A 21,941-nucleotide genomic window follows, 5' to 3' on the forward strand; every position below is an offset into this window, starting at 1 on the left:
CATAGCGTTCCTACCCACCTTCCATAAATTATATCGCTATCACGCGTAGTGCGCCTTTAACTATGCTGCGTTTATACGAGGGGTGTGTGCACCATCTGTGACCGAACGGGGTAATACAGACGACCTTCCTGGTAGCCGGAGCGGGGTAGCCGACAGGGATCCCAGGCATAGGACCTGAGACCATCCACATCGAGGGTCGGCTGATGTCTTGCCTGGTGCATGCCAACCGAATTCCCTGGGGAATTGGGCCTTCTCATCGTTTTTTTCATGTGCAAACTTTGCCCACGCTTTTTCCTTGACCGAAACCCCAAGCCATGCTCGAGGACAGACGCAAGATGAGCTCCAGCTTCGAACCACAGGACCGTGAAAGACTACTTTCAGATGACGAAAGTTGGCCATACGAGAGAGCAACGCCTGCGAATGCAAGATCTTGGATCGCGACGGCGGTGCTTGTCGTCGCGACGGCGTGCATTGCCGGATTCGTAGGAGCTTGGATCGGAAGCAACAATTGGAGACGGGAGCCAACTGAGATCTCCTGTACGAAGCAGTTGAATCAGTACTGTGGGTTGCACTCTTATGGCGTTAGTAAGATACACTGACCGGTCCTCAAAGCTCCGCTCTGGGATCAGATAGAAGTTTCATATGGAATCACTCAATTCAATGGATCTTTGCTGAAAGAGAACATCTTCCGGCAGGATGCCAGCCCTGAAGTAGACGCTGCTTGGGAATCTCTGGGTATCAACTGTGCGTATACGTCTCCCTTTTCGTACTGTCCTTACCTGCACTAACTTCACCTCGAAGATCGAAGTGTTGCAATTCCTGCCGACAAGGCAGAGAAGGCCGGAATCGCTGAAGGTCAAGTAAAGATCTCCGAAAAGTATGGCGGAGGATACCCGGCGAATGTGGAAGGGCTCCACCACCTTCATTGCCTGGTAAGTGCAATTGGTTTTCGGTAAATCGAGGTGCTTTTCGTGATTGGCGACTAACAAGTGAATGCCCGTCGCAGAATCTGCTTCGGCAATCTTTGTACTACAACTACGACTACTACCACAACACGGGCAAAGGAGCCTTCTCAAACGCAGACCACATAGTCCGCAAGCACGTCTGTAAGTCAAGAAAAGCCAAACGAGCCACCCCCAGCCCAAGTGCTGATTTCTCCTTTCCGCTCGACAGCGCACTGTCTCGACATCATCCGCCAACAGCTCGTGTGCGCGGTCGACACGGGCGTCCTGGGCCAGGTCTGGTTCCAGCCGGCGAACGCGCCGCTCGAGGCCTTCGTCGACTTCAACACCCGCCACAAGTGCCGCAACTTCGACGCCGTCCGCGCCTGGGCCGCCGCGCACCAGATCCCGCCCGAGGTGCCCGACGATTTCCTCCAGCCACCGGCGCCCGGTGACGCCGTCTACACGTCTGTCCCGTAGCCCGGATCATGCGGCTCCTGTTAGAGTAGCGTTTTGGGCCGTGGATAGATTGACTTGTAGTATTTTTTCCCAAACGTTAAAACCAAAAATCAAAAAAGAGGGAGGGGGTTTTCTGCTGCGGATGGTTGAAAACTATCGGTAGATGTGATTCTCTTGTGGAGAGACATTTAGACACAGACTTCAATTATATATCTATTGTGAGAGACCGGCAGGATTCTTAATGCAGCATTTTCTCCTGACGAATGTAACTTTTGTCGATGAGTTTTGACTGAGAAGAAATTTCAATGACTGACGTGACGTAATCGCTGCTAAACTTGCTGGGATCACAAGAAGCGTAGGGGTGTGTGCGGGGTAAACATGGTGTACATATGGCACGCTAGCTTTAGTGTCCGCTATATGCAGCTAAAAGCCACTATCGCGGCCCCTCCAAAGTTAGCGTGCAAGCTCGACTTTGTACATACAAGGTCGGTTCGTTCGTTAATGGAACGTGGCGTAAAGGGGAGCTGAGTCATATGAAGCGCTCGCCATGGTGGTCACGAATACCTCTAGGTTGACATGTAGCAACACCAAGTGGTCTTTTGCTTTCGCATGGGTGGCGCTGGTCAAGGTGGCAGCACATCAGGATCTAAGGACGAAGAAGCTCCATCATGCAACACGTTGTCACTGAATAATGGTGATTGTTGATGGTTCAAGCTACAACCCGAGGAAAGACTACTACCGCCAATTCAACAAGGGATCCGATCCACAATGCACAAGACGTCCCAAAGCTCAGAGCATCCACTCCAGAGGGATATGGGTGTGCATCGTGATGGTGTACTTCGTACCCTTGAACATCAAGGTCTGACCTGCCTTCCACTCCAGTAAGAGGACCATGCGGTCCAGAGCGCCAGGCAGGTTGCCAAACGTCACAATCCAGCCCAATCGCTCGACCCTCACAACGCCCGAGTGGAGTGACTTCGTCGACGGCCGATAGAGCTTTCCGGGTTGACGCAACCAGGTTACCAGTGAGAAAGCCGCATCGGCATGGGCGGGATACGACTCAGTGGGGATGAAGACCCAGGCCTCTTCAGAGTACTTCATCACCATGGGGTGCTTGCGCCACGCCCTGTCCGGGTACTCCCACGGAGCCTCGGTTTCAAGCGTGATGGGCGGCTGGACTGGCTGATGGACACTCTCTTTAAGTTCTTCTCCAAAGCTGTTGCTCGTCGGCGGTTCGGCTTCTTTACCGGCATGGTCTACAAGGCGACTTGGGGCCATCTCGGAGCCAGAAACTTCGGAGGTGTTCCTTTCTCTACTGTTCGATGCGCGCCTGGCCATGCTGCGCAGGAGCTCGCATCGGAGCGACTCCTGGCGAGCGAAGTAGGCCGCTGTGAACTGATCGACGGTCATGGTGGAAGTCGCGAGGAAGTAGACGTGTCAAGGTATTTACTCAGGTTGGTGCATCATCATCAGTAGCAATGTTGTGGCTCCACCAGCAATCCTCGCAACAATCGCTGTGTAGGTGTTCGGCGTATGCTTCCAGATATTGTGCGCCGACGTATGATGTCCGCTCGATCGCGTCCAGGAGCGCGTAAAATTCCGGGAGAGAGCGGCGGAGAGGTTTCGCGATCGGCAGGGTCGGCTCGTTGTTGTTGACAGGTGGTGGGTCGCGATAGAGATGCGGTGCAGAGGAATAGTCGGTTGACGCTGGATCCAAAGATGCTTGGCTGGCAACCGGTTGCGAAGAGGATGGCGGCGTCGGCAGCTGTGAGTTCGCGCGTGTGTCTGTCGAAGTGTTCGTGTCAACTTGGGAAGCGGCCGGCTTGGAAGGCGCGCTCTGGGACCCGGGTCGCTCTTTCCTCTCTTCGGGCAGCATCGTGTACAAAGCCTCCAACATGTTCGACCACAGCGAGTACGATCTCTCGGACAGACAGTCTGCCTTTGCAATGAGCTGCAGGGCCGCTGTACAGTCGACTTCGTTCTCAAACGGAAACCACCGATTTAGCCTGCTGTTCTTGCCGCCTGCCACCTGCTCAGGATCCTGCAGCGTAGGAGTCTCGATGCCCAGCTGGAAGTTCACCTCCCACGTCAGTTCTTGATTCAACTCGCGCTCGGCTGTCGGAACCGTGCCATCCGTCCACGACAGGCGCTCGGCAATAAGGAAGAGCTTCCGTCTATGAGGAGAAGGGCGAACTCTGTCTTTGCGGCAGCCGGGGCACACGAAGCGGTGCTCGGGGGACGCCGGGTCCCCGCGATGGTGGAGAAGGTGCCATGAACTGTATGGCATCAGACCGAGGGGGTATGGCACACTGTGGAAGTTCTCGCCCACGCCCGAGTCCGGGTGATTGCGATGTTTGACGCGAGGTGTGCAGGATTTGTGCACGTATGCATCCGCACACGCGACTGGACTTGGGGCGCGGCGCGTCCTTTTCCGCGGCGGTGGGGGCGGCGACGAGGCATTGGGGCTCGATGCAGCATCACCCGGGGATTTTTCAATAGTCGGGTCAGCTTCGCGCTTCCTGCGAGCCATGTGTGCAATGGATGCCGCCGGGGAGGGTCTGGATGCGCGATGTGCAAGGTGCAGGACAGTGGTTATGCTACGTGGGCCATCGACGCGGGGGACTGACGCGCTGCAGCTGCGGCCGCCTGTTGGCACCAGCTCCCCGGCCCTCGAAAAAGTGCCCGCATCACCCATCCGTCCACTCGATCAAACCACGACTCTCCTGCATTATCTGCCGCTCCAGCCCGCACTATGAAGCCCCCCAGCGCCTCCCTGTTTGCTTGCGCTCCGTGTCGCTCCGCCCTGCTGCGCTCCCGCGCCTCCGCTGCGCGCCAGCCCCGCACCCTCCTCGTCCCGCGCCGCCACTATGTCAGGCCATCGACAGCTCCGAAGCCGCTGCTGGACCTGAAGCACATCCGCCAGAACCCCGGCCTATACGAGCAGAACTGCATCGACCGTAACTACCGGGGTCAGAGCAAGCATTCGTGGGAGATTATCGATTTGTTCGACCAGTGGAAGGAATGCCAGCTCGACGCCCGCCAGCTGCGCGAGCGCGGCAACCTGCTGCGCCGCAAGCTTTCCAATGCCGCCTCCCTCAGCGGCGACACCACGCCTGACCCCGACATGGACCAAGATGTCTTGAAGGCCGAGGGCAAGGAGATCAAGGACAAGCTCACTGGCATCGAAGAGAAGGAGAAGGAGCTCGTCGAGCGCATGGAGAGCCTGGCCCTTGAGCTGCCGAACCTGAGCAGCACCAACACCCCTGTCGGCGACCAGCCCGAAGTTGTTGGCTACATCAACGAGCACCCTGATCGCCAAACCGAAGACGCCACCGACAGGGTATGGAAATCGCATGTTGTCATCGGCTCCGAACTGGGGCTGCTGGACTTTGCTGGTGCCGGCACAACATCTGGATGGGGCTGGTACTATCTCATAAACGAAGGAGCACTGCTGGAACAAGCTCTCGTCCAGTATGCCTTGACAGTTGCTAGGAAGAGAGGCTGGAAACCCGTCTCGCCACCCTCGATCGTCTATTCACACATCGCCTCGGCTTGCGGCTTCCAGCCGCGTGACCAGAATGGCGAGCAGCAAATCTATGCTCTAGAGCAAGCCGAGAAGGACAAGGCCAAGCCTTCTCTTGTGCTTGCAGGTACTGCCGAGATCCCTCTGGCTGGCCTCATGGCTAGTCAAACAATTGAAGATGCAGACTTACCCCTGAAGATGGTTGGTGTCGGTAGGAGCTATCGTGCCGAAGCTGGAGGGAGGGGAGTCGACACCAAAGGGCTATATCGGGTGCATGAATTCACCAAGGTTGAGATGTTCGCCTGGACGCTGCCCGACACGCACGAGGGCGAAGGATTCTTCACAGAGCGCGGCATCGCGCACTCCGAAACCGTGTTCGACGAGATGCTGTCGATCCAGACTGAGATCCTTGAGTCGCTTGGACTGCACTGCCGCATCCTTGAGATGCCTTCAACCGACCTTGGAGCCAGCGCGTCTAGGAAGCGTGACATTGAGGCATTCTTCCCGTCCCGCCGCGAGCGTGACGAGGGGTGGGGTGAGGTCACGTCGACCTCCATCTGCACCGACTATCAGACGCGGCGGCTCCAGACCAAGGTCCGACTCGAGAAGGCCGGCCGCAAGCTGGACTTCCCTCATACGCTCAACGGAACGGCAATGGCAGTGCCGAGAGTGCTAGCCGCCATCCTTGAGAACAATTGGGACGAGAAGACGATGACTGTGACGGTGCCGGAGGTGCTTCGGCCATTTATGGGCGGCATCAAGACCATTGAGAAGAAGCGGATGTCCTGAAACACGCGTGAACGGTCAGAGCCTGCCACGGAAGACCGAATAACCGGGGCAAGATGACGATCGGTCAGAGGAATCGGGCCACGGCGTTTTCCAGAAGGTGGCCTCGCACGGCTGTACCCGCCCAGCGGTGGGGAAACGCAAGCGAGTGGATTGCTGTCTCAGTTTAGGATGTGCAACACCACGACTCGGATTTCCACGTGGTGGGCTGCTTTGTTGTCTCAGCACAGCTGTACGGTATCATCGTCATCCAGGGTCGGTATGCCTGGTGATGCAACGGTTGGAGGCCTCACAGCCTTATTACAAGGCTGGCGGTAGGAGCGCGAACAGGATGCAAATCAGGTCACAGGACCGCCATAGGCGGTGAGGAGTCTATGTTCACGTCGCGTCTCTCTTCAGTCACTCACTAACCCGCTGCACACGGGAACTCGGACCAAATGTGCTTACCAAGACAACGTGCACACTTTGGTGTCTGCCATGTTAGTAATCGTGCGTGTGCTCCCGTCGATACAAGCTTGTAAGTTCTCTCGCCACACTTGAACGAACAATTTGCGCGGCGGCGGCGGTTGGTGTTGACGGGTGGGGGCAGGGTGGGGACGCCGTGGAGTGGAAAGGTTAGCGAGGCGGACGCTTGGGGATTCGCATCGTGAAGTTCCCAGAGCGGCAATAGGAGTTCCGGGTGCGGCGATCAAGCAGCATGGCGGTGGTCCGACAGGCGTTGTGTTGGCATGCAGGCGGCGGGCGGCAGCGAGTGGGCGAGAAGCGCATGTGCGGTGCAGAAGGGGTGGCAGAAAGTGCCATCCACACCGCTGCAAGCAGCGTGGACGAGGAAGAGGCGAGGGTGCGAGGTTTGGCTGGGGCGGGCGGGCGATTGGCCGACGGCGCGACGCACGGAGGAGCTGCCGCAGACGGACGGCCAGAGCGGCCAGAGCGCGAGCTTGGTGTGCCACGTCTCAAAGCTTGGCGCTGAAGCCGGCTGGCAGTGGATTGTTGTTTCGAGCCGGCCGCAGCCCGCATGCAGCTGCTGGCCGAAACACGCCGCATAGAAAAGGAGCCGGCACTGCTGCGCGCCCGCCCCGACGAGCTCAGGCTGGCATTTTCCTTGCGTCGCTTGCGTCGCGTCCTGCCCCGATCCTATCGATAAAGCCGCGCGCGGCGATTGACACGCCCGGGTCACGCGGGGTTCCTGGCGCGCGCAGCCGCTTGTATTCCGTCAACACCACGCTTCCCAGCCTCCCCAGCGAGTCCAGCAATCCACGCCTGGCGCCCCATATCCTGCCGCGAGCGCCCGCCCATGCTGTAGGTGCGCCTCGCAAAATTCACCGCCATGGTCTCGTACCCCGACACAGGCCCGGCCGACCGCCAGACCCTGGCAATCCGCCCGGCCTCGCGCGCCCCGTCCGTCGCCTCGACTTCCCGCGCGCCACTCATCTCCTCGCACCGTCGCCATTCGCGCCAGATCCGCTCCCACGCCGGCGGCACCTCCTACCAGCCCCAGAACGAGTTCCCCATCTTCACCCACACCGGAGATGTCGACATCATCATCACCTCCAATCCGCATTCGCGCCGGGGCTCCACCAGTTCCATCAGTCCCTACGGCGGCGCCACCGCCCCGAGGAGAGAAGAGCGTTTCTTTCTGCACCGCTTGATTCTGTCGCAGTGCAGCGGTTTCTTCGATGAGGAAACCACCCCGGAGGCGAACGGCGGCCAGCAGCTGGAAAGGACAATACCAAGCGGCAGCGCGCTGGCACGGGTTCCGCCTGGCGCTCCCGCGGTTGACGAGACCGGCCGGAGGAAAAGATGGCGCTTCGAGCTGGACTGGGGAGAAAACGGCGACGAGATGCCGGTGCTAGTGCAAAAGGTGCGTCTGCGCATGCAACTGCATCAGCCCACACCATCAGTCCTCATCAACTAACCATTCAGCAGGAAGCACCGCCCGTGTCCTTCACTGGCGAGCACGCTCCCTTGCCACCCCCGGTCCACAACAAGCCCCAAGCTCCGAGCACTGGTTTCTTCCGGAGCATGGCGCACTTCTCTTCGCTAAACGTCGCTCCCCCTCCAGCACACACCTACGATCCCGAAGATGACATCTTCCGCGACTACGCAAACCTGTTTCGTATATTTTACAACTACCCTCCGGCGCTGGACTCAGTCAACATTGCACAGGCCTACGTCGAGTGCAAAACGCTTCTTCAGCTCGCTGACATGTACGACGCTCTCGAGGTCATTGGCCCGCGCGTCGACCATCATCTACTACGTTTCCAGGGCCGGCTCTTCAAGCAAATTGCAAAATACCCGCCATCCTACCTGAAACTGGGCTTTCTTGCCCGGAGTCGGGTCATCTACTCAGAGGCTCTTGTTCACGTGGTTGGCCAGTGGCCCGTTGGCGCAAATCAGCTCCGCGGCCAAATACCCCAAGCTGTGCTTGAGGTCATCGAAGACAAGGCGGATGAGATGGAAGAGCTCAAGACCAAAATCGAGACGAAACTGTTCAAACTCACTCTCACCACGACGCGGGGCGAGAGAGTATCCCCAAGCAACGGCTTCATTGATTGGATGGCTCTCTCGCTGTTCCGCCAATGGCTCGCGGAAAACACCTCGCGACCCCCTGCCCCGATTCTAAAGACAGCCAATCGCGCGCTTCCCAACAGTCGGACTGGCTCACGCAATGGTCCGGCCGCGAGCTCGACCGCTCTTGCCACCACATCGTCCGCGGTCGGACAGCCCCCCGCCGAACCGCCTCCATTCAATACCGGCCGTGTCTTCCGGCTCATCGGCACTGGCGGTGATGCCTACCTCAGCCGCGATGAACTCAAACGCTTCCTGAAGCTGAACGCAGAATTCTACACGCGCGAAAACATGCGCAAGTTTGAACGGCGGATGGAAGAAATTAAGAACTTGGCGGCGGACGTGGTCAAGCCGCTGATGCGTAACTACCTGGAACTCGACATGCGGGATCTGGGACATGGGCTGCCGTACTTGACGTGCACCAAGGTGGAAGAGCAGGATTTTGTGTGGGACGAGTGAGCAAACACCAACATTCTTCTTTCACCCCACCAAACAACGGCCGGATGATCCGACCATCAGCGGACACGACAACGGGGTCCGTTGGGGGGACAGGGTTTTGTTTCCTTTCTTCCGATATGAAATCGACGAGTGGAGTTTGCTGATATCTGGGGTGGCTGCTCCGCGCTCTTCCTTGCAGTCTGGCGTTTTTGTCGAAAGCCATTGATCATGTTCTGCGGCTCTTTTGATGCGGCATCTTTTCCGGACAGGTCGAAGGCGGTATCTGGGACGACTTTAATCTTCGGCGGGCTACTTTAGCATCTCACAGCGGCTGCATTTCAGCACCGGGCGGGATCACGGGACTCTGGTGTTCGACGGGTATGGTTGCGCGTCAGTTCTTACACTTGTTTGTCTTCTCGCGCTACCCTCGCACTTTTCTCTTCACTTTGTGTATTTTGTTCAGGTCTTATACCCCCTATAGTTTGCTCTAGCACCCATCACTCGCACTTTTGCGGCATATTACCACTTCACGATATTTTACGAGTCTGCTTGGCGGAGGCTTTTCTGTTTCTTAGCTTACAGGGTCGCTTTCTCTACGTCTTCTTTACGACGAAAATGACGGTCGGAGGGGCTTTTACCTTTATTTCGGTGGATATGATTGCGTTCTCGCTCGGTGGGAGGATTGATGGTGGTTATCGAATAGAAAAAGGCTGGCGGATGTGCCATGACATTTTGCAAAGGTATCGTACATGCCATCCGTTGCCACTTGAATTCCATGGCGATTTATATTTGGCCAAGGACCTCGCCGTCGAGCAGCCCAGCTGTACGAGGTGTCGCAGATTGATGCCGGTGCAGGGTCCACTTAGGACTCGTACGGGGGCAGACGGCGGGCTCATTCCCGGATTGGGAAAAGAGCCGCCGTTGCCGCGTAGGTCACTAGATTGCTGTGGGCCACAAACGGCCCAGAATATCAGCCGCTCTACCAAGGCACGTCACCGGCTGTGCAATGCGCGGCGTGCCGTACTTCCATCATCAATCCCAGACGCCGGCCACGCACGGCGAGTCAGTGGGGAACGCAAATCGGATCGTGATCACCATTCACTGCGGGAGAGCCACGGAGATCATGGCACCAGCAAGGGCAGATTGCATAGCTGGACCTAGTACTGATAGTATGATCAGATAGATCTGTCGCAGTACCTGATAGCTGGGCCCGGCGGGCCGCGTTTTGAGCTACGTCAGACTTGTTTGTCGACAGAGCGACCCCATGCAGGTTTCTCAACTAAACCTAAGACAACTAGGCCATCCTTGCCGCACCTGTAGGCTGCGCAAGCGTTTGGGTTTCCCGAGTAGGATGCTAGTGCCCGCTCCATGGCATGGCGCCTGACTCTGCGCATATGTAAGCTCAGTGGCTCCGGCCCTGGGCCAGGAGTCTTTTGGACGCCTCCCTCTCCAACATCTTTTATCTAACGCTACCTTTGTCCCACATGTGAGTGGTAGAGGTTGTTGTCATTCGCTTCAAGTCTCTCGCTTAAGTCCCTCTCTTTGACACTCGTTATATTCTATTTTTGGCAACAGCTGCAATGGCGGGCAGCTTGCTGCCGCTTGAAGTGTTTACGATGCTGGGGCTGGGTGTTCTTATGATAATGGTACGAATTGCAACGAGGATAAAATCGGTAGGCCTCAAAGGCCTTCAGCTTGACGACCACGTCATGCTCGCTGCCGCGGTAGGTTCTTCATGTCTCCCCCGAGACCAGTTGCTGCTCGTGAACACTGACCCGGCGACAAACAGGTCGTCTACGGGCTAGAGACCGGCTCCGCATACATCGCCATGGACTGGTGGGACGACCTGGCAAACAACGGCATGTCGCCCGAGCAGAGAGAGCGCCTCGACCCCAGCTCGCACGAATACTACCTCCGCGTGGGCGGCTCCATGACGCAGCTCGTGAGCTGGAGTCTATACGTCCTCTTCCTGTGGATGCTGAAGATGTCGATCTGCCTCTTCTACTCCCGCTTGACGTACGTGCTCCGTCCCATCTCAGTGCCCACCAACCAACCAACCAAGCACTCCCTCCCTCCCTCGACACTAACACAAAAAAAAAAAACCACAGCGCCGGCCTCCCCGAATTCGAACTCCGCGTCAAGCTCGGCTACGGCCTCATCCTCGCGACCTGGCTCGCGACGCAGCTCTGCATCCTGCTGGGCTGCCAGCCCTCGTTCCGCGGCAACTGGCAGATCGCGCCCGCGCCGCCCAACCTCTGCCAGCCCGCCATCTCCAAGCTGAACCTGTACGTCACCGTGGCGCTCAACGTCGCGTCGGACGCGTACCTCATGTCCATTCCCGTGCCGATGCTGTGGCGCGCGCACCGCGTCGCGCCGTGGCGCCGGCTGTGCCTGTTGCTCGTCTTTTGCGCCGGCGTCATCGTCATGGCGTGCGGCGTCATGCGGTGTTATATTGTGCTGAAGGTGAGTGATTATGACGATGATGTTCGAGAAGAAAAGGGAAGGGAAGAGGAGACCCGGAGAAAGAAGCAAGAGGAGAACCCCCCTCCCCCTCTCTCTTCTACACGCCCCTTGCCGGACGGGAGCTACACACACACAAACAAACAACCGAAGCAATCTCAGCAACCAACTAACCAACAACCCCCCCTCCAGAACCCCACCGCCGGCGCCCTCAAAGCCGGCACCTGGGCCTGCCGCGAATCCTTCCTCGCCGTCCTCACCGCCAACGCGCCCGTCGTCTACCCGGCCATCCGCCTCGGCGTCGCCCGCGTCGCGTCGACCGTCTTCAGCGCCGCGTCCAACAACTCCTCCTCCGGCTTCTTCCCGTGGCGGTCGACGCTGCTGTCGAGGAGGGAGAGGATGAGGAGGAGCAGGAGCTGTGCGAGGAAGAATGCTTGTGGTGGGGGTGGTTGTGGCGGCGGTAGTGATGGCGGTAGTGATGGGTTGGTGCCGACGACGGTGGATAGCGCCACGGTGGTGGGTGGGGGCGGCAGCGAGGTCGTGTTGGGGACGTGGTCGAGTTGTGAGGCGACGGGGGGAGCGGGGGGAGGGGGGTGGAAGGCGGTGGGTGGTGGTAGGGGTGTTGGTGGTGGTGGTGGTGGTGGACGTGAGAGGGATGTGGAGACGGGGATTGTATGGGGGAAGAGCTAGCGGTGATCAGCGGGGGCAGTTCAGCTTATGGAGCTGACTTTGGCTTTGCTTGGTGGTGTGGAGGAGGCCGGAATTCCCTTGAGCGTGGTAGAGGCGGATGGGAGAGGGGGAGACATGAGTTTGCACGGTGTTTTCAAGAACGGGACGGAGGTATGGCTGTAATGACTGTGGATGTTAGGTCGGCGTTTCGGGTCATGGAGACTGTCTTTTATTCGGAAGCGTGGGAAAAGAAATGTTGGGTTGACTGAAGGTGTCTTCGCGGGATGCAAAGCTATTTCTAGAGGGTCAATAAGCCTTTGATGGTATGGTACCAAGTTAGACCCTGAGAAATCTACTCGAATATTTGTACATGCGATGATTTGAAACCTTTGACGTCAGCGCCGGATCAGGAGTATAATCTACTCAAGTGTAGGAATTGATCAGATTGCCCGCTCCTCTGACACCCAGCAACAAACGATGCCAAAGTTCCATGTCTCGCAAACAATACCATGCTTCCTCAAGCTGCTTGGGTGGTCGAAGGCTTTGTCTGGATGTATTCACTCATTGAATGTATACGTCTACATCCTCATACTCGCTTCGACTACCGCATCCGAGAAGTAAATCGAGAACAGCCAACTCTTTGCAGAATGCCAGGATTACAGCTTTCTCCTTGCTCGCACCAGAGTTGGGAAATAATCGCCTGAGAGCCGAGATGTTGTTGTGACGCACATCGCACCCTCGATTGATTCGGCTGATTTGTTGAAATGCATATCTATGCTCCGATTAAACCACCAATGACAGCCCATCTTGACCCAGCCCCCCTTCGGTACGCCGACACAACGCCATTCAACCCACACGCCCCATACTCTAAACGCAACAACAAGACATGCACGAAAAAGCTCAGTTCTGCGCCTCAGTTCATGCCCATCCATCCGCGGGACCTCTATCCAGACCTCATAAAGAAACCGGAAAAGTGAGAACCTACCCCTAGATGGAGCCACACATGCCATCGACATCAACATGATACCTAACTGCTCGCTGATCCATTCAACCAATCTTACGGAGAAATAGAAAAAAAAATCAGCCTCTACGCCTATTCCTCACCTCGGTCTTGGCGACCTCAATCGTCCTCCTACCATCGTCATACAAGCCCCTCGCAACCACCGTCTCATCCGCGCCGCCGTTGGCGCTGGCGTTGGCGGCGATGGCGGACGCGACAGCCTGCACCTCCTCGTCCGTCTCGACGTCGATGCCCTCGACGAAGACGCGATCCTCGTCCCGCTTGGCCTTCTTCTCGTGCTCCTTCTCGGGCCGCATGGTGCCGAGCGGCGGCTGGAAGCGCTTGCGCACCGTCTCGATCATCTTGTTGAACCAGAAGAAGTTGAGCGAGTTGAGCGTGAGGTTGGCGGCCAGGTACGTCGCCGCCAGCCAGACGGGCACCTCGGTGCCCTCGGCGAAGCGCATCGTCTCGGCCGTCGGCCGCGCCTGCTCTTCCACGGTCGCGCTGTCGGCGCCCGCGCCCAGGCCCGCGAGCCCCGGGCCCGAGACCAGGCCCCCGGCTTGGACGGCGCGGTAGATGTCGGCGAAGACGTGGTAGGACTGATAGGTGCCCCAGCAGAGGCGGGCGGCGAAGAAGGTGCCGAGCAGGCAGAAGCCGTTGTACAGCTGGAGCTTGGAGCCTGTCATGTTGAGCTTGTCACAGAACCAGTGGATGTTGAGGAAGGGCGAGGAGAGCTCGTAGAGGATGAAAGTGGGGGCGTAGAAGTTGACGAAGGGGCGCTGTGCGGACAGAAACGTTAGTCACCGCTGCAGATGCTCTACAGGTGCCGGGGAAGCGCGGGGATTGACGCACGAAGCCGAAGCTGTAGACGGACAAGGCGCTGACGGCGTGGGCCAGCAGGCCGAGGCCGAAGACCTTCACGTAGCGCAGGCTGATCCACAGATCCCACACGAAGTAGCCGCAGGAGAAGGCCACGATCAGGCCGCTTGCGCCCGTGTATCCCCACACCCTCCCCTCCCAATCCATCTCGGCGCGCTCATTGTCGACGTAGCTAACCCACAGGGCCAGCGCATTTATCAGGGTCGACTGCACCAGCGAGACGACGTGGACGTCCCAGTTGATGCGGGTGCGCTTGTTGAACTGCGGGTATATGTTCGGGAACAGGCGCGTCGACAGCCAAGGCGAGATGACGGTGTTGGTGATGTGGTACAGCAGCACGGCGAAGAGCAGCTCGTGGATGTGCAGCGGCAGAGTCTTGAAGGACATGTAGTCGGCGAAGGGCTTGACGGCGTGCTGCAGAGCAGCGGGGGCCGCGAACGGGAACGGATCGAGCATGTCGGTGGTTGGTAGAAGCAGGCGTGGTTGGCTGAGGATGGCGGGCCCGAGGGACGGGGGGAATTGAGAGGGAAAAGACTAGAGGAGGCGGACGGCGGGCATCATCCGGGATAGTCTGGTGACTTGTGCGACGCAGGACTCGGTGGGCGAGTGCGCTTGTACGGAGGACAGCTCTCGGCCGTGTTAGTGATGGGTGCGCGGAGGCGAGGCAACAGAGACCCTGGCCCCACATCCCTGCACGGCACAGATTGTTGGGAGGCCGCGGTCGGAAATCGGCCTGGTGACATAACCCACTCCAATAAGTAGGCGCGGCCGCGTGGTGCCACCAGTCCAAGCAAACCAGAACACCTCCTCGACCCCTGTGACCCAGCACCACCGCGCGCCGCCGCAGTGAGCCCGCCACCTGAGTAGCTGTTGATGGAGCGTGCTGTCTCTCAGCGCACGCGTGCCCTTCACCGTCCGCGCTAGTCTCGGCCCGCCGCATGTCGCCGTATCCAACGTTATTATTATTACGGAGTAGCACAATGCATGATACAGCGCCAAGGACGCCCTCGACACCGCCCGGAGCCCCAACACTGGCACGCGGAAACCCTGTGTCTCGATAGTGATTTTAGTCCTACAGGCGGGCAGGATTCCTGGCAAGTCCTGTGCGAAGCCCACCCCAGTCGTCTGGCACGGTGGGTACCTGTGAATCGTCCACGTAGACCGTCTGTTGCAAATGCTTTCTCTTCTATCATCCGGAGCGACCCTTCTACGACTTCAAAGGTCGCGCCACGCATCCATGGTCCCAGCCTTTGCATACACGCTCCGCGCCTCCACAGCTACCGTACAATGCACCTTGGCCCGACAGCTCTACTCAAGCAGACGCTGCGTGGCACTGGTGGCGGTGAGTAGGTCGGAAGAGAGAACTGCCCATGTGACGCGTCCTTTATTATCGTGAGAGATTAGTGATACAGTTGAAAGCGGACAACAACGGCTATGTCAGCCCCGGATTAGCTTCTTACTAGAGAAAAGCGAAGCTGTGAGAAGGTCGGCCTTGGACCACCGCGAGTAGAGAGGAACGCCAGCATGGTCGGTTTAAGAGCGAGTCGGGAGAACATCCGTCTCCAAGGTCCATAGGCTTTTCATCTCGATCGCTCAGCTCAGGTAAATATTCTCGCGCATCCTGTTGAGGTTGTCCAGGAAGCCGATACCTCGCTCAGGCACCCTGGAACGACTTTCTTCCGCCTTGGGCGGCGGGTTAGGTCTTGGCTGACGTTGATACTGTGGGTTCAACTGCCTGTGCCTGTCTTCGGCGAGCTTGACCAGTCCATCAATGAAGCGCGTGCGAGCTTTCTCTTCGGCCGTGTCTTTCCACACTTGCGACAGATCGCGCAGAGCCTGTATCCGCGCCTGGGCCGCCTCGTAGCCTTCGTCAGTGCCCGTGACCAGCTCCGCAACCTCGTTGCGTAGCTTCTCTGCAAACTCGCGGCCCTTCTCCTCGCGGCTGTGGCTGTCGGAGCCGGGTTCCGGGGCGGAGACGGAGATGAGTGACGAGGCGAGCGAAACCTCCGAAGGTGGTAGTGTCCACTGCATGGCTTCGCCGAAGACCTTGATGACGCTCTCAAGGCGGGAGCGCACATGGGTTAGGGTGCGGAGGCGGGTGATGTACTCGGGCAGCTCTGGGGCCTCCTGCTGGCCGTCCGCCTCGGCAGCGGCAGACTTCACATCGTCTCCCGCTGTGGCCGCGCTGGCTCTCCGCTCCACGGCGTCGGCCTTGGCTCCGTCGGCGGGCTGCTCGCTGGCGACCCTGACGCCTCCCGGAACGAACCTCTCGACGTCTTGGCGGAGACCATCTGTCAGGGCTGTGGATAGGCCTATAGTCTCTCCCCGCAGTACCTCGACCTCATACGCTAGTCTTCCGCCGCTGCGCAGGATGTCGTCGGTCATTTGCGTGAGCACGGTAGACAGTCGGCTAGTCTGGGCATTGAGCTGGGAGAGAAGGGTTTGAGTTTGTGCGGACACATCGGGGAGCGGGAGAGCGGTAGCATTTGAGGATTTGGTTTGCGTTGAGCTAACGGCCAATGCGGGCAAAACGGAGTTGAGGTGGTCGACGGGATCGAAATGTGGCTGGATGAAGGGCAGCAGCGCGGGATCGGAGAGGTGTGAGGATTTGGGCTGCGCGGGGGCAGAGGCATCGGCGTAGGAGACAGCCATGGCGAAGGGGCGTTTAGGCGGGCGGAAAGTGAGAGAAGGATGGGCGGGGGAGATTTGTTGCGGTGCGTGGGTGCCTGGCTACTGGGGCGGCGATCGGCGGTGACCCAAGCTTCCCCAAGCTCCCGCGATAGGTCCTTAGCGCCAGATGGGGAAGCTACTGCCTACCACAGTTGCCTGGCTGGAGGCGTCTTTACGCTTCGGCTGCCCCGAAGCGCTGCAGTTGGGCGTGTCCGAGACGGCATTATCTTCTGCAGCTTTGCCTCGTTCTTTCGACCTCCGCCCGCCTTCCATCTGCATCCAACTATTTCGACGCTGCACTGCAATTGAATCGCTTGCTCACAGCTAACAAACGCCCCGTCCAGGAGCTTTCGCCCCGGCGACCAACAAAACCGGCCAAGGTGCTCTCTTCCACCTGTCCGCCTTCAACGATTTTGAATCTGCCCTCGCCTCACGCCAACTCCACCGTCTTCACCACAGCCTGATGCACTGTTAACGCCCCACGGTCTCGTCTCCCCGCTTCTTGGTCACACCAAGGCAACCGGCCTGACTCGCTGCCCGGTACGTACGAGCCTGCTGTGCTGGAGACGTCGACACTGCGCTTTCGCCGACCGCCTTGAGCTTACTGGCCAGCAGAGCACAGCCGAGCGCTCGCCCATCATGGGCAGGAAAGAGTTCCGTGCTCACCTTGAGCAAGTCACCGCCGCTCCGGACAGATATGGCGTCCTGGATGTCTGCTGCAAAGATTCCGAGATCGAGGTCCTTGTTCAGTCCCAGCATGGCCCCCTCACCGTCACCGCCGTCGTAGATGAAATCTGTGACTACCCTCACTCCCACAACTTCATATCGCTTTACGTCCAGGACTCCGCCCCCAACGACGTTTCTTCCGCCATATCCATTCTTTCTGAAAAGCAAACTGGGCCCAAGTCTATCTTCTCCTTGCTCAAGGACATCTCTCAACGCTTGTCCGCCGACACTGACGGCGACACGGACATGTTTGATTCGCAACTCGACGGCTTTGACGAGGATGAAGGGCTTGGAGATGAATCTGAGTCAAGCGATGCTTCTGATGACGACTTCTTTGGCGTGGGCCACCGCCCCGCGCCGGTTGTGGAATCCTCGGCAACTGCAACACATGACAAAATCATCCCACCCGAGCTGCGCAACTCGATCCGACGCGATCTGGCACTTGTGAAGCATGCCGGTTTCCGAGTCAGTGCCTGGGGTCCTCTCGTCCAGGGCCACCCTGCATACCTGACCTCCGCTTGTCGCGTCGCCAAGCTAGGTATTTCTCATGAAGCCATGCAGGCCTGGCAGTTGTGCCCTTCCGAGTACCTCGTGCTTCTTATACACTATCCAACGGGATACAAGCATATTGGCGACGTTGACGGGAAAAGTGCTTCGAAGGATATGCTGGACTTCCGCTTTGGTGTAAGCTCGTCCTATAAGCCTTCCCCAGACGAAGTCATCCAGGCATTCACTACACTACCCACAGAGGCTCATAAAGGAGCCTCCAAACCCAAGAAGGGTGGCTTGCGCAAGCTATTCATAGCCGGGCCTCTGGGAGATCTGTTCCGTCAGAAATTTCTGCCTCTTCTCAGGTGTAGAATCAAGGAGGGCATGTCTTGGGATGGTGCAATGGCCTTTTGGCACGACCACCATACTACCGGCGAGAAAGAGAAGCTGGCACAGGATCCGAAATATTACACGGAAGAGAAACCCAACGCAACTTACGCTTCCATTGTTACGGCAGATCACATAACCAGCCACCAGGCTTTGCACGTGTCTGGAGATCGACTCTCACTCCCTTTGGTGGCAATGCAGTTCTTCGTTCGCCAAGTCGTTCGCTGTACAGAGTTCTGCCTTGTATGCCATCGAAGGATGCCCCCTGACATTGAAGCGATCAAGCCGTATGTCTGCGACAGTCAGCTGTGCCTTTACCAATACTTGCAGCTTGGTTTCGGCCCCAGCATTGAGCATGAGATCATCTCTCAGCCGAAAGTTGTTGACCTACTGATAAGTCTCTGTTGGGCATCCGCAAGGACTGGTCGGCTCAAGCAAAAGCATCTGCCGAGAGGTCTCGGGTTAAGAATACCCCCCGTTGCTACTCTAAAGTTGGCCGCGAGGACCAATCCTTCCTCATCAGTTTACCCAAAGACCATCGAAGACTCAACAGCCTTGGCGCGTCTGGAAACAGCCTTGAGGATCGAGGGAAAAGAACCGTGGCGCCTGCCTAGCGAGATGGCTCACGCCGCACGTGTAAACCTGGAGACTTGCCAACTACTGTTCGAAAAGGAGGTCACTCGAAAAGATCTCAACCTAATTCCAGGAGACTGGATCCAATTCAAAGTAAAGGATGTCGTCGAGCCTCTCCATTGCAAGATTGAGCAGATGATGCTTCCCACCATTCAGCTCTCTAAGCCCGTTTTGTTGGACTGCATGAGAGGGTCTGACTATGTCTTGCCGGGCCTCTCAAGGCCTGGATTTCAGGATGTAAGCTTTGTCGCATACGACCAGGACCTTGATTCCTTCCACGCAGTCAACACTCAAGAAGTAATGGTTGTGCTTCTTGATCTTCTCCCAACCGTCGAGGCAATGAAAGACTACTTGCTAATGGGAGGAGCGCAAGCTGATCTGGCAAAGTGGACGAGGATACCAGCTGCTTCGTTGGGACTCTTACGGTGGATCATCGCCTCTAACCGTGCATGCATCATGCAAGTTAGTGATGACGCGCACGATCAAGTTTGGGGAATGCCACAATGGACTCAGTTTCGGATAGCCATGGGCGCACCGGATAAGGAACGTCGCTTCATCAACTCTGTCAAAACAGTAGGATCCGCCACCAATCCTGACGTTCCAACCATCTTCGCCTGGCACGGCAGCGCCTTGTACAACTGGCACTCGATCATACGCGAAGGTCTTAATTTCGAGCAGACCATGCACGGAAGAGCCTATGGCCATGGAGTGTACTTGTCCAAGGATTTGGGGACCAGTTTGGGCTACTCGCGCGCAGTTTCCAACTACCAAAATCCGAATGATGCCACCTGGAGTTCCAGCAAGCTACTGATCTACGATGCTGTCTCGCTGAACGAGATTGTCAATTCTCCCAGTAAATTCGTCTCCTCAATCCCGCATTTTGTCGTTAATCAAATAGACTGGATCCAGACGAGGTACCTGTTTGTCCAGACTTCAGCTTCCAGGGTGCCCCATGCAGACCAGACGCCAGTGACGCCGCAGGAACAACCGTTGCCTCTGGACTGTATTCGTCAGGATCAGGTACACTTTCCAGTCAATACCGCGCGCAAGAAGATTGAGATCCCAGCGTCTTCCACAAGGTCCCGCGCAAAGGGGGCGAAGATTTCGTCTATTAAAAGGGCAATATCGAAGGGATTCAAGAAATTGAGAACGGGCGGAGCTATTGAGGATCCGATTGACCTCGATGATGATGCTCAAAGCGTCGCGACAGATCAAGACGACCGTGAGTTATTGCAAATGGAGGTGGAGCAGACGAATTCGGTCACTTTGCAAAAGCGCGTCGTCCCAGCAAACAGAGATCCTCAGGCGGCTTTCGTTCCTGGTCAGCTTGACTTCAGTACATTGGAGATCTTGCCTTCGCCTGAGGGCAGTGCTGCATCAATAATGGCTTCGAAGCGCCTCCATGCAGATTTCGGCGCTATGGTCAAAAGTCAAAGCTCCCAACCTCTCGATGAGCTTGGCTGGTACATTGATCCGGAACACATGGAAAACCTCTACCAGTGGATAGTTGAGCTTCATTCATTCGAAGCTCATCTTCCTCTTGCTCAAGACATGAGAAAGAAGAATGTCGAAAGTGTCGTTCTAGAGCTCACGTTCGGAAAAGATTACCCCTTTACCCCTCCCTTCGTTCGCGTTATCCGCCCCCGTTTTCTGCCTTTTATGATGGGCGGCGGTGGCCACGTCACTGCTGGTGGTGCGCTTTGCATGGAGCTTCTCACCAATGATGGGTGGGCTGCGGTCAACTCTATCGAGTCGGTCCTGATGCAGGTCCGCCTGGCGATTTCATCACTTGAACCTCGTCCGGCAAGGCTAGACCGGCACGCCTGGAACACTGACTACAAAGTTGGTGAGGCTATCGATGCCTACATCCGCGCGTGTCACACCCACGGCTGGACGGTGCCTCCCGGTTTCAAGGAAATGGTGTGGGCCGGCCGAAAGGGTGGGAGAAACTTCAGTGGATATGAGTGATGCTCACTCTTTTACTCGTCTTTTCGATAGGAGAACTGCACCCTGAATGGGCTTGTCTCCTTGCCTGAACGGTGAAAATAAGCTCCTCACCAAAATACGCACATTGAGGCGCTTCCAGCGGTATTGCAATCGACTAAACTACAGTTGTCACAGTCTCCAAAAAGCCGAATAAAGATCCAATCTTTAACTAGCAGGTCGATTTTCTTGACAACCTCCGCTCCTTCACCCCAACAATTGCTTCTTGCTACTTGATTTCGTGGCATGTCCCGGAGTTGCTCCTCGCTCCCTATCCAGAGTTCGGTCAAAATCCACCGTCAGTTGCCGAACAGGGTTACCAATCTTGAGGGCTTTTAGAGCAACGCATGGGATTCTCACCACTTTCCACTACATCAAGGGGTCTTCATCTCGGTCTGGTTGAAGGAACTTCGGAGAGCCGACATTCCCCACGTTTTTTTCTACTTCCATTTCCTACTTTCCTTTTTTCTCTTTGTTTTTCTTCTTCTGTAAGAAATCCTGGGGAGAAGGAAGGCGAAACTGAAGCACATTTGCTTTCGAATGGTCTCTTAGACTGACCGTATACGGACAAGGCGTATCATGGGGTGGAGTACATCTTGCCATGGTGAAAAGGAACACTGGGAGTACGCATCTCAAGGCATTTCTTTCATGAGACTTTCTCTTCAGTCAAAAAAGCCTTTTTTTTTCTTTTTCCTCTCCCGGACGGGGTTTGCTGCATGGTATGGCAATGGCACAGTATGGTCTCGCTCTAGGTCCTTCGCTCACATAAGTAGCAAAATTTTTTTTTGAAAATGGGTACAATCACGCCGTGGCATTTGAACGTGAATTGTCGGATTGGTGATCACAGCCGGGTGGAGGAAGTGAAGCTGATAGCTGGATGATCTATTAAATACTGCTACGAAACGGTGTTTATATAGGCGCTTGAAGAAAGGGTGCTGAAGATGATGATACGTTGCTGAATGAGACCCTTGTGGGTCCATGATGAAATTCTTCCTCAACGAGGGTCATCTTCGTGATGATGTAGTCCAACATGAATGAAATCATGTGCCTCGTACGTTTGACCGAATCATCGATATGTTGGAGCAAAAATAGATTCAACAGACACTAAGAAACAGCTTGACATCACATGGGCATAGAATGAGAAGTGATTGTGGTGGAGGAGGTATTTTCTTTTTCGTCGTATCCTGCTTTGGACTTTTCTCTCTCGCGTCTCCCTCTCCATTTCAGATCTCCACCAGTTTTCCATGCTTTTTGCACTTCCCTCATCGGCGAAGTTGCATGTATAATATGTTTGCAATCCCAATTTTCTCACATTGCCCCTCCCTCTCCA

At 56.8% G+C, this 21,941-nt stretch overlaps 9 protein-coding genes across 9 annotated transcripts; 5 read left to right on the forward strand and 4 right to left on the reverse strand.

Moving 5' to 3' along the window:
- Positions 1 to 314: 314 nt before the first annotated feature.
- BKCO1_5000012 (tat pathway signal sequence) lies at positions 315 to 1,421 on the forward strand (the record flags this gene model as incomplete). Its single annotated transcript, XM_020276602.1, has 5 exons — positions 315 to 561; positions 613 to 744; positions 802 to 932; positions 1,007 to 1,106; positions 1,174 to 1,421. 5 exons carry the CDS (start codon positions 315 to 317, stop codon positions 1,419 to 1,421), a joined length of 858 nt encoding a protein of 285 aa, XP_020127540.1.
- Positions 1,422 to 2,189: 768 nt separating this feature from the next.
- Positions 2,190 to 2,810, reverse strand: BKCO1_5000013 (glutathione s-transferase protein; the record flags this gene model as incomplete). The annotated part of the gene is made up of 1 exon (XM_020276603.1): positions 2,190 to 2,810. The coding sequence occupies one exon, from the start codon at positions 2,808 to 2,810 to the stop codon at positions 2,190 to 2,192; it is 621 nt and encodes a 206-aa protein (XP_020127539.1).
- A 40-nt stretch (positions 2,811 to 2,850) lies between these two features.
- On the reverse strand, positions 2,851 to 3,930 carry BKCO1_5000014 (uncharacterized protein; the record flags this gene model as incomplete). The annotated part of the gene is made up of 1 exon (XM_020276604.1): positions 2,851 to 3,930. The coding sequence occupies one exon, from the start codon at positions 3,928 to 3,930 to the stop codon at positions 2,851 to 2,853; it is 1,080 nt and encodes a 359-aa protein (XP_020127541.1).
- Positions 3,931 to 4,152: 222 nt separating this feature from the next.
- On the forward strand, positions 4,153 to 5,712 carry BKCO1_5000015 (seryl-trna synthetase; the record flags this gene model as incomplete). The annotated part of the gene is made up of 1 exon (XM_020276605.1): positions 4,153 to 5,712. One exon carries the CDS (start codon positions 4,153 to 4,155, stop codon positions 5,710 to 5,712), a length of 1,560 nt encoding a protein of 519 aa, XP_020127506.1.
- Positions 5,713 to 7,036: 1,324 nt separating this feature from the next.
- BKCO1_5000016 (uncharacterized protein) lies at positions 7,037 to 8,736 on the forward strand (the record flags this gene model as incomplete). Its single annotated transcript, XM_020276606.1, has 2 exons — positions 7,037 to 7,570; positions 7,636 to 8,736. 2 exons carry the CDS (start codon positions 7,037 to 7,039, stop codon positions 8,734 to 8,736), a joined length of 1,635 nt encoding a protein of 544 aa, XP_020127543.1.
- Positions 8,737 to 10,295: 1,559 nt separating this feature from the next.
- On the forward strand, positions 10,296 to 11,865 carry BKCO1_5000017 (short-chain dehydrogenase reductase sdr protein; the record flags this gene model as incomplete). Its single annotated transcript, XM_020276607.1, has 4 exons — positions 10,296 to 10,439; positions 10,505 to 10,731; positions 10,824 to 11,178; positions 11,368 to 11,865. The coding sequence occupies 4 exons, from the start codon at positions 10,296 to 10,298 to the stop codon at positions 11,863 to 11,865; spliced, it is 1,224 nt and encodes a 407-aa protein (XP_020127542.1).
- A 1,059-nt stretch (positions 11,866 to 12,924) lies between these two features.
- Positions 12,925 to 14,179, reverse strand: BKCO1_5000018 (uncharacterized protein; the record flags this gene model as incomplete). Its single annotated transcript, XM_020276608.1, has 2 exons — positions 12,925 to 13,623; positions 13,697 to 14,179. 2 exons carry the CDS (start codon positions 14,177 to 14,179, stop codon positions 12,925 to 12,927), a joined length of 1,182 nt encoding a protein of 393 aa, XP_020127545.1.
- Positions 14,180 to 15,316: 1,137 nt separating this feature from the next.
- Positions 15,317 to 16,375, reverse strand: BKCO1_5000019 (uncharacterized protein; the record flags this gene model as incomplete). The annotated part of the gene is made up of 1 exon (XM_020276609.1): positions 15,317 to 16,375. The coding sequence occupies one exon, from the start codon at positions 16,373 to 16,375 to the stop codon at positions 15,317 to 15,319; it is 1,059 nt and encodes a 352-aa protein (XP_020127544.1).
- Positions 16,376 to 17,032: 657 nt separating this feature from the next.
- BKCO1_5000020 (ubiquitin conjugating enzyme) lies at positions 17,033 to 20,596 on the forward strand (the record flags this gene model as incomplete). The annotated part of the gene is made up of 1 exon (XM_020276611.1): positions 17,033 to 20,596. The coding sequence occupies one exon, from the start codon at positions 17,033 to 17,035 to the stop codon at positions 20,594 to 20,596; it is 3,564 nt and encodes a 1,187-aa protein (XP_020127569.1).
- Between the last annotated feature and the right edge of the window lie 1,345 nt (positions 20,597 to 21,941).

The sequence above is a fragment of the Diplodia corticola genome (genome assembly GCF_001883845.1).
Source record: "Diplodia corticola strain CBS 112549 chromosome Unknown scaffold50, whole genome shotgun sequence".
Lineage (NCBI taxonomy): Eukaryota > Fungi > Ascomycota > Dothideomycetes > Botryosphaeriales > Botryosphaeriaceae > Diplodia > Diplodia corticola.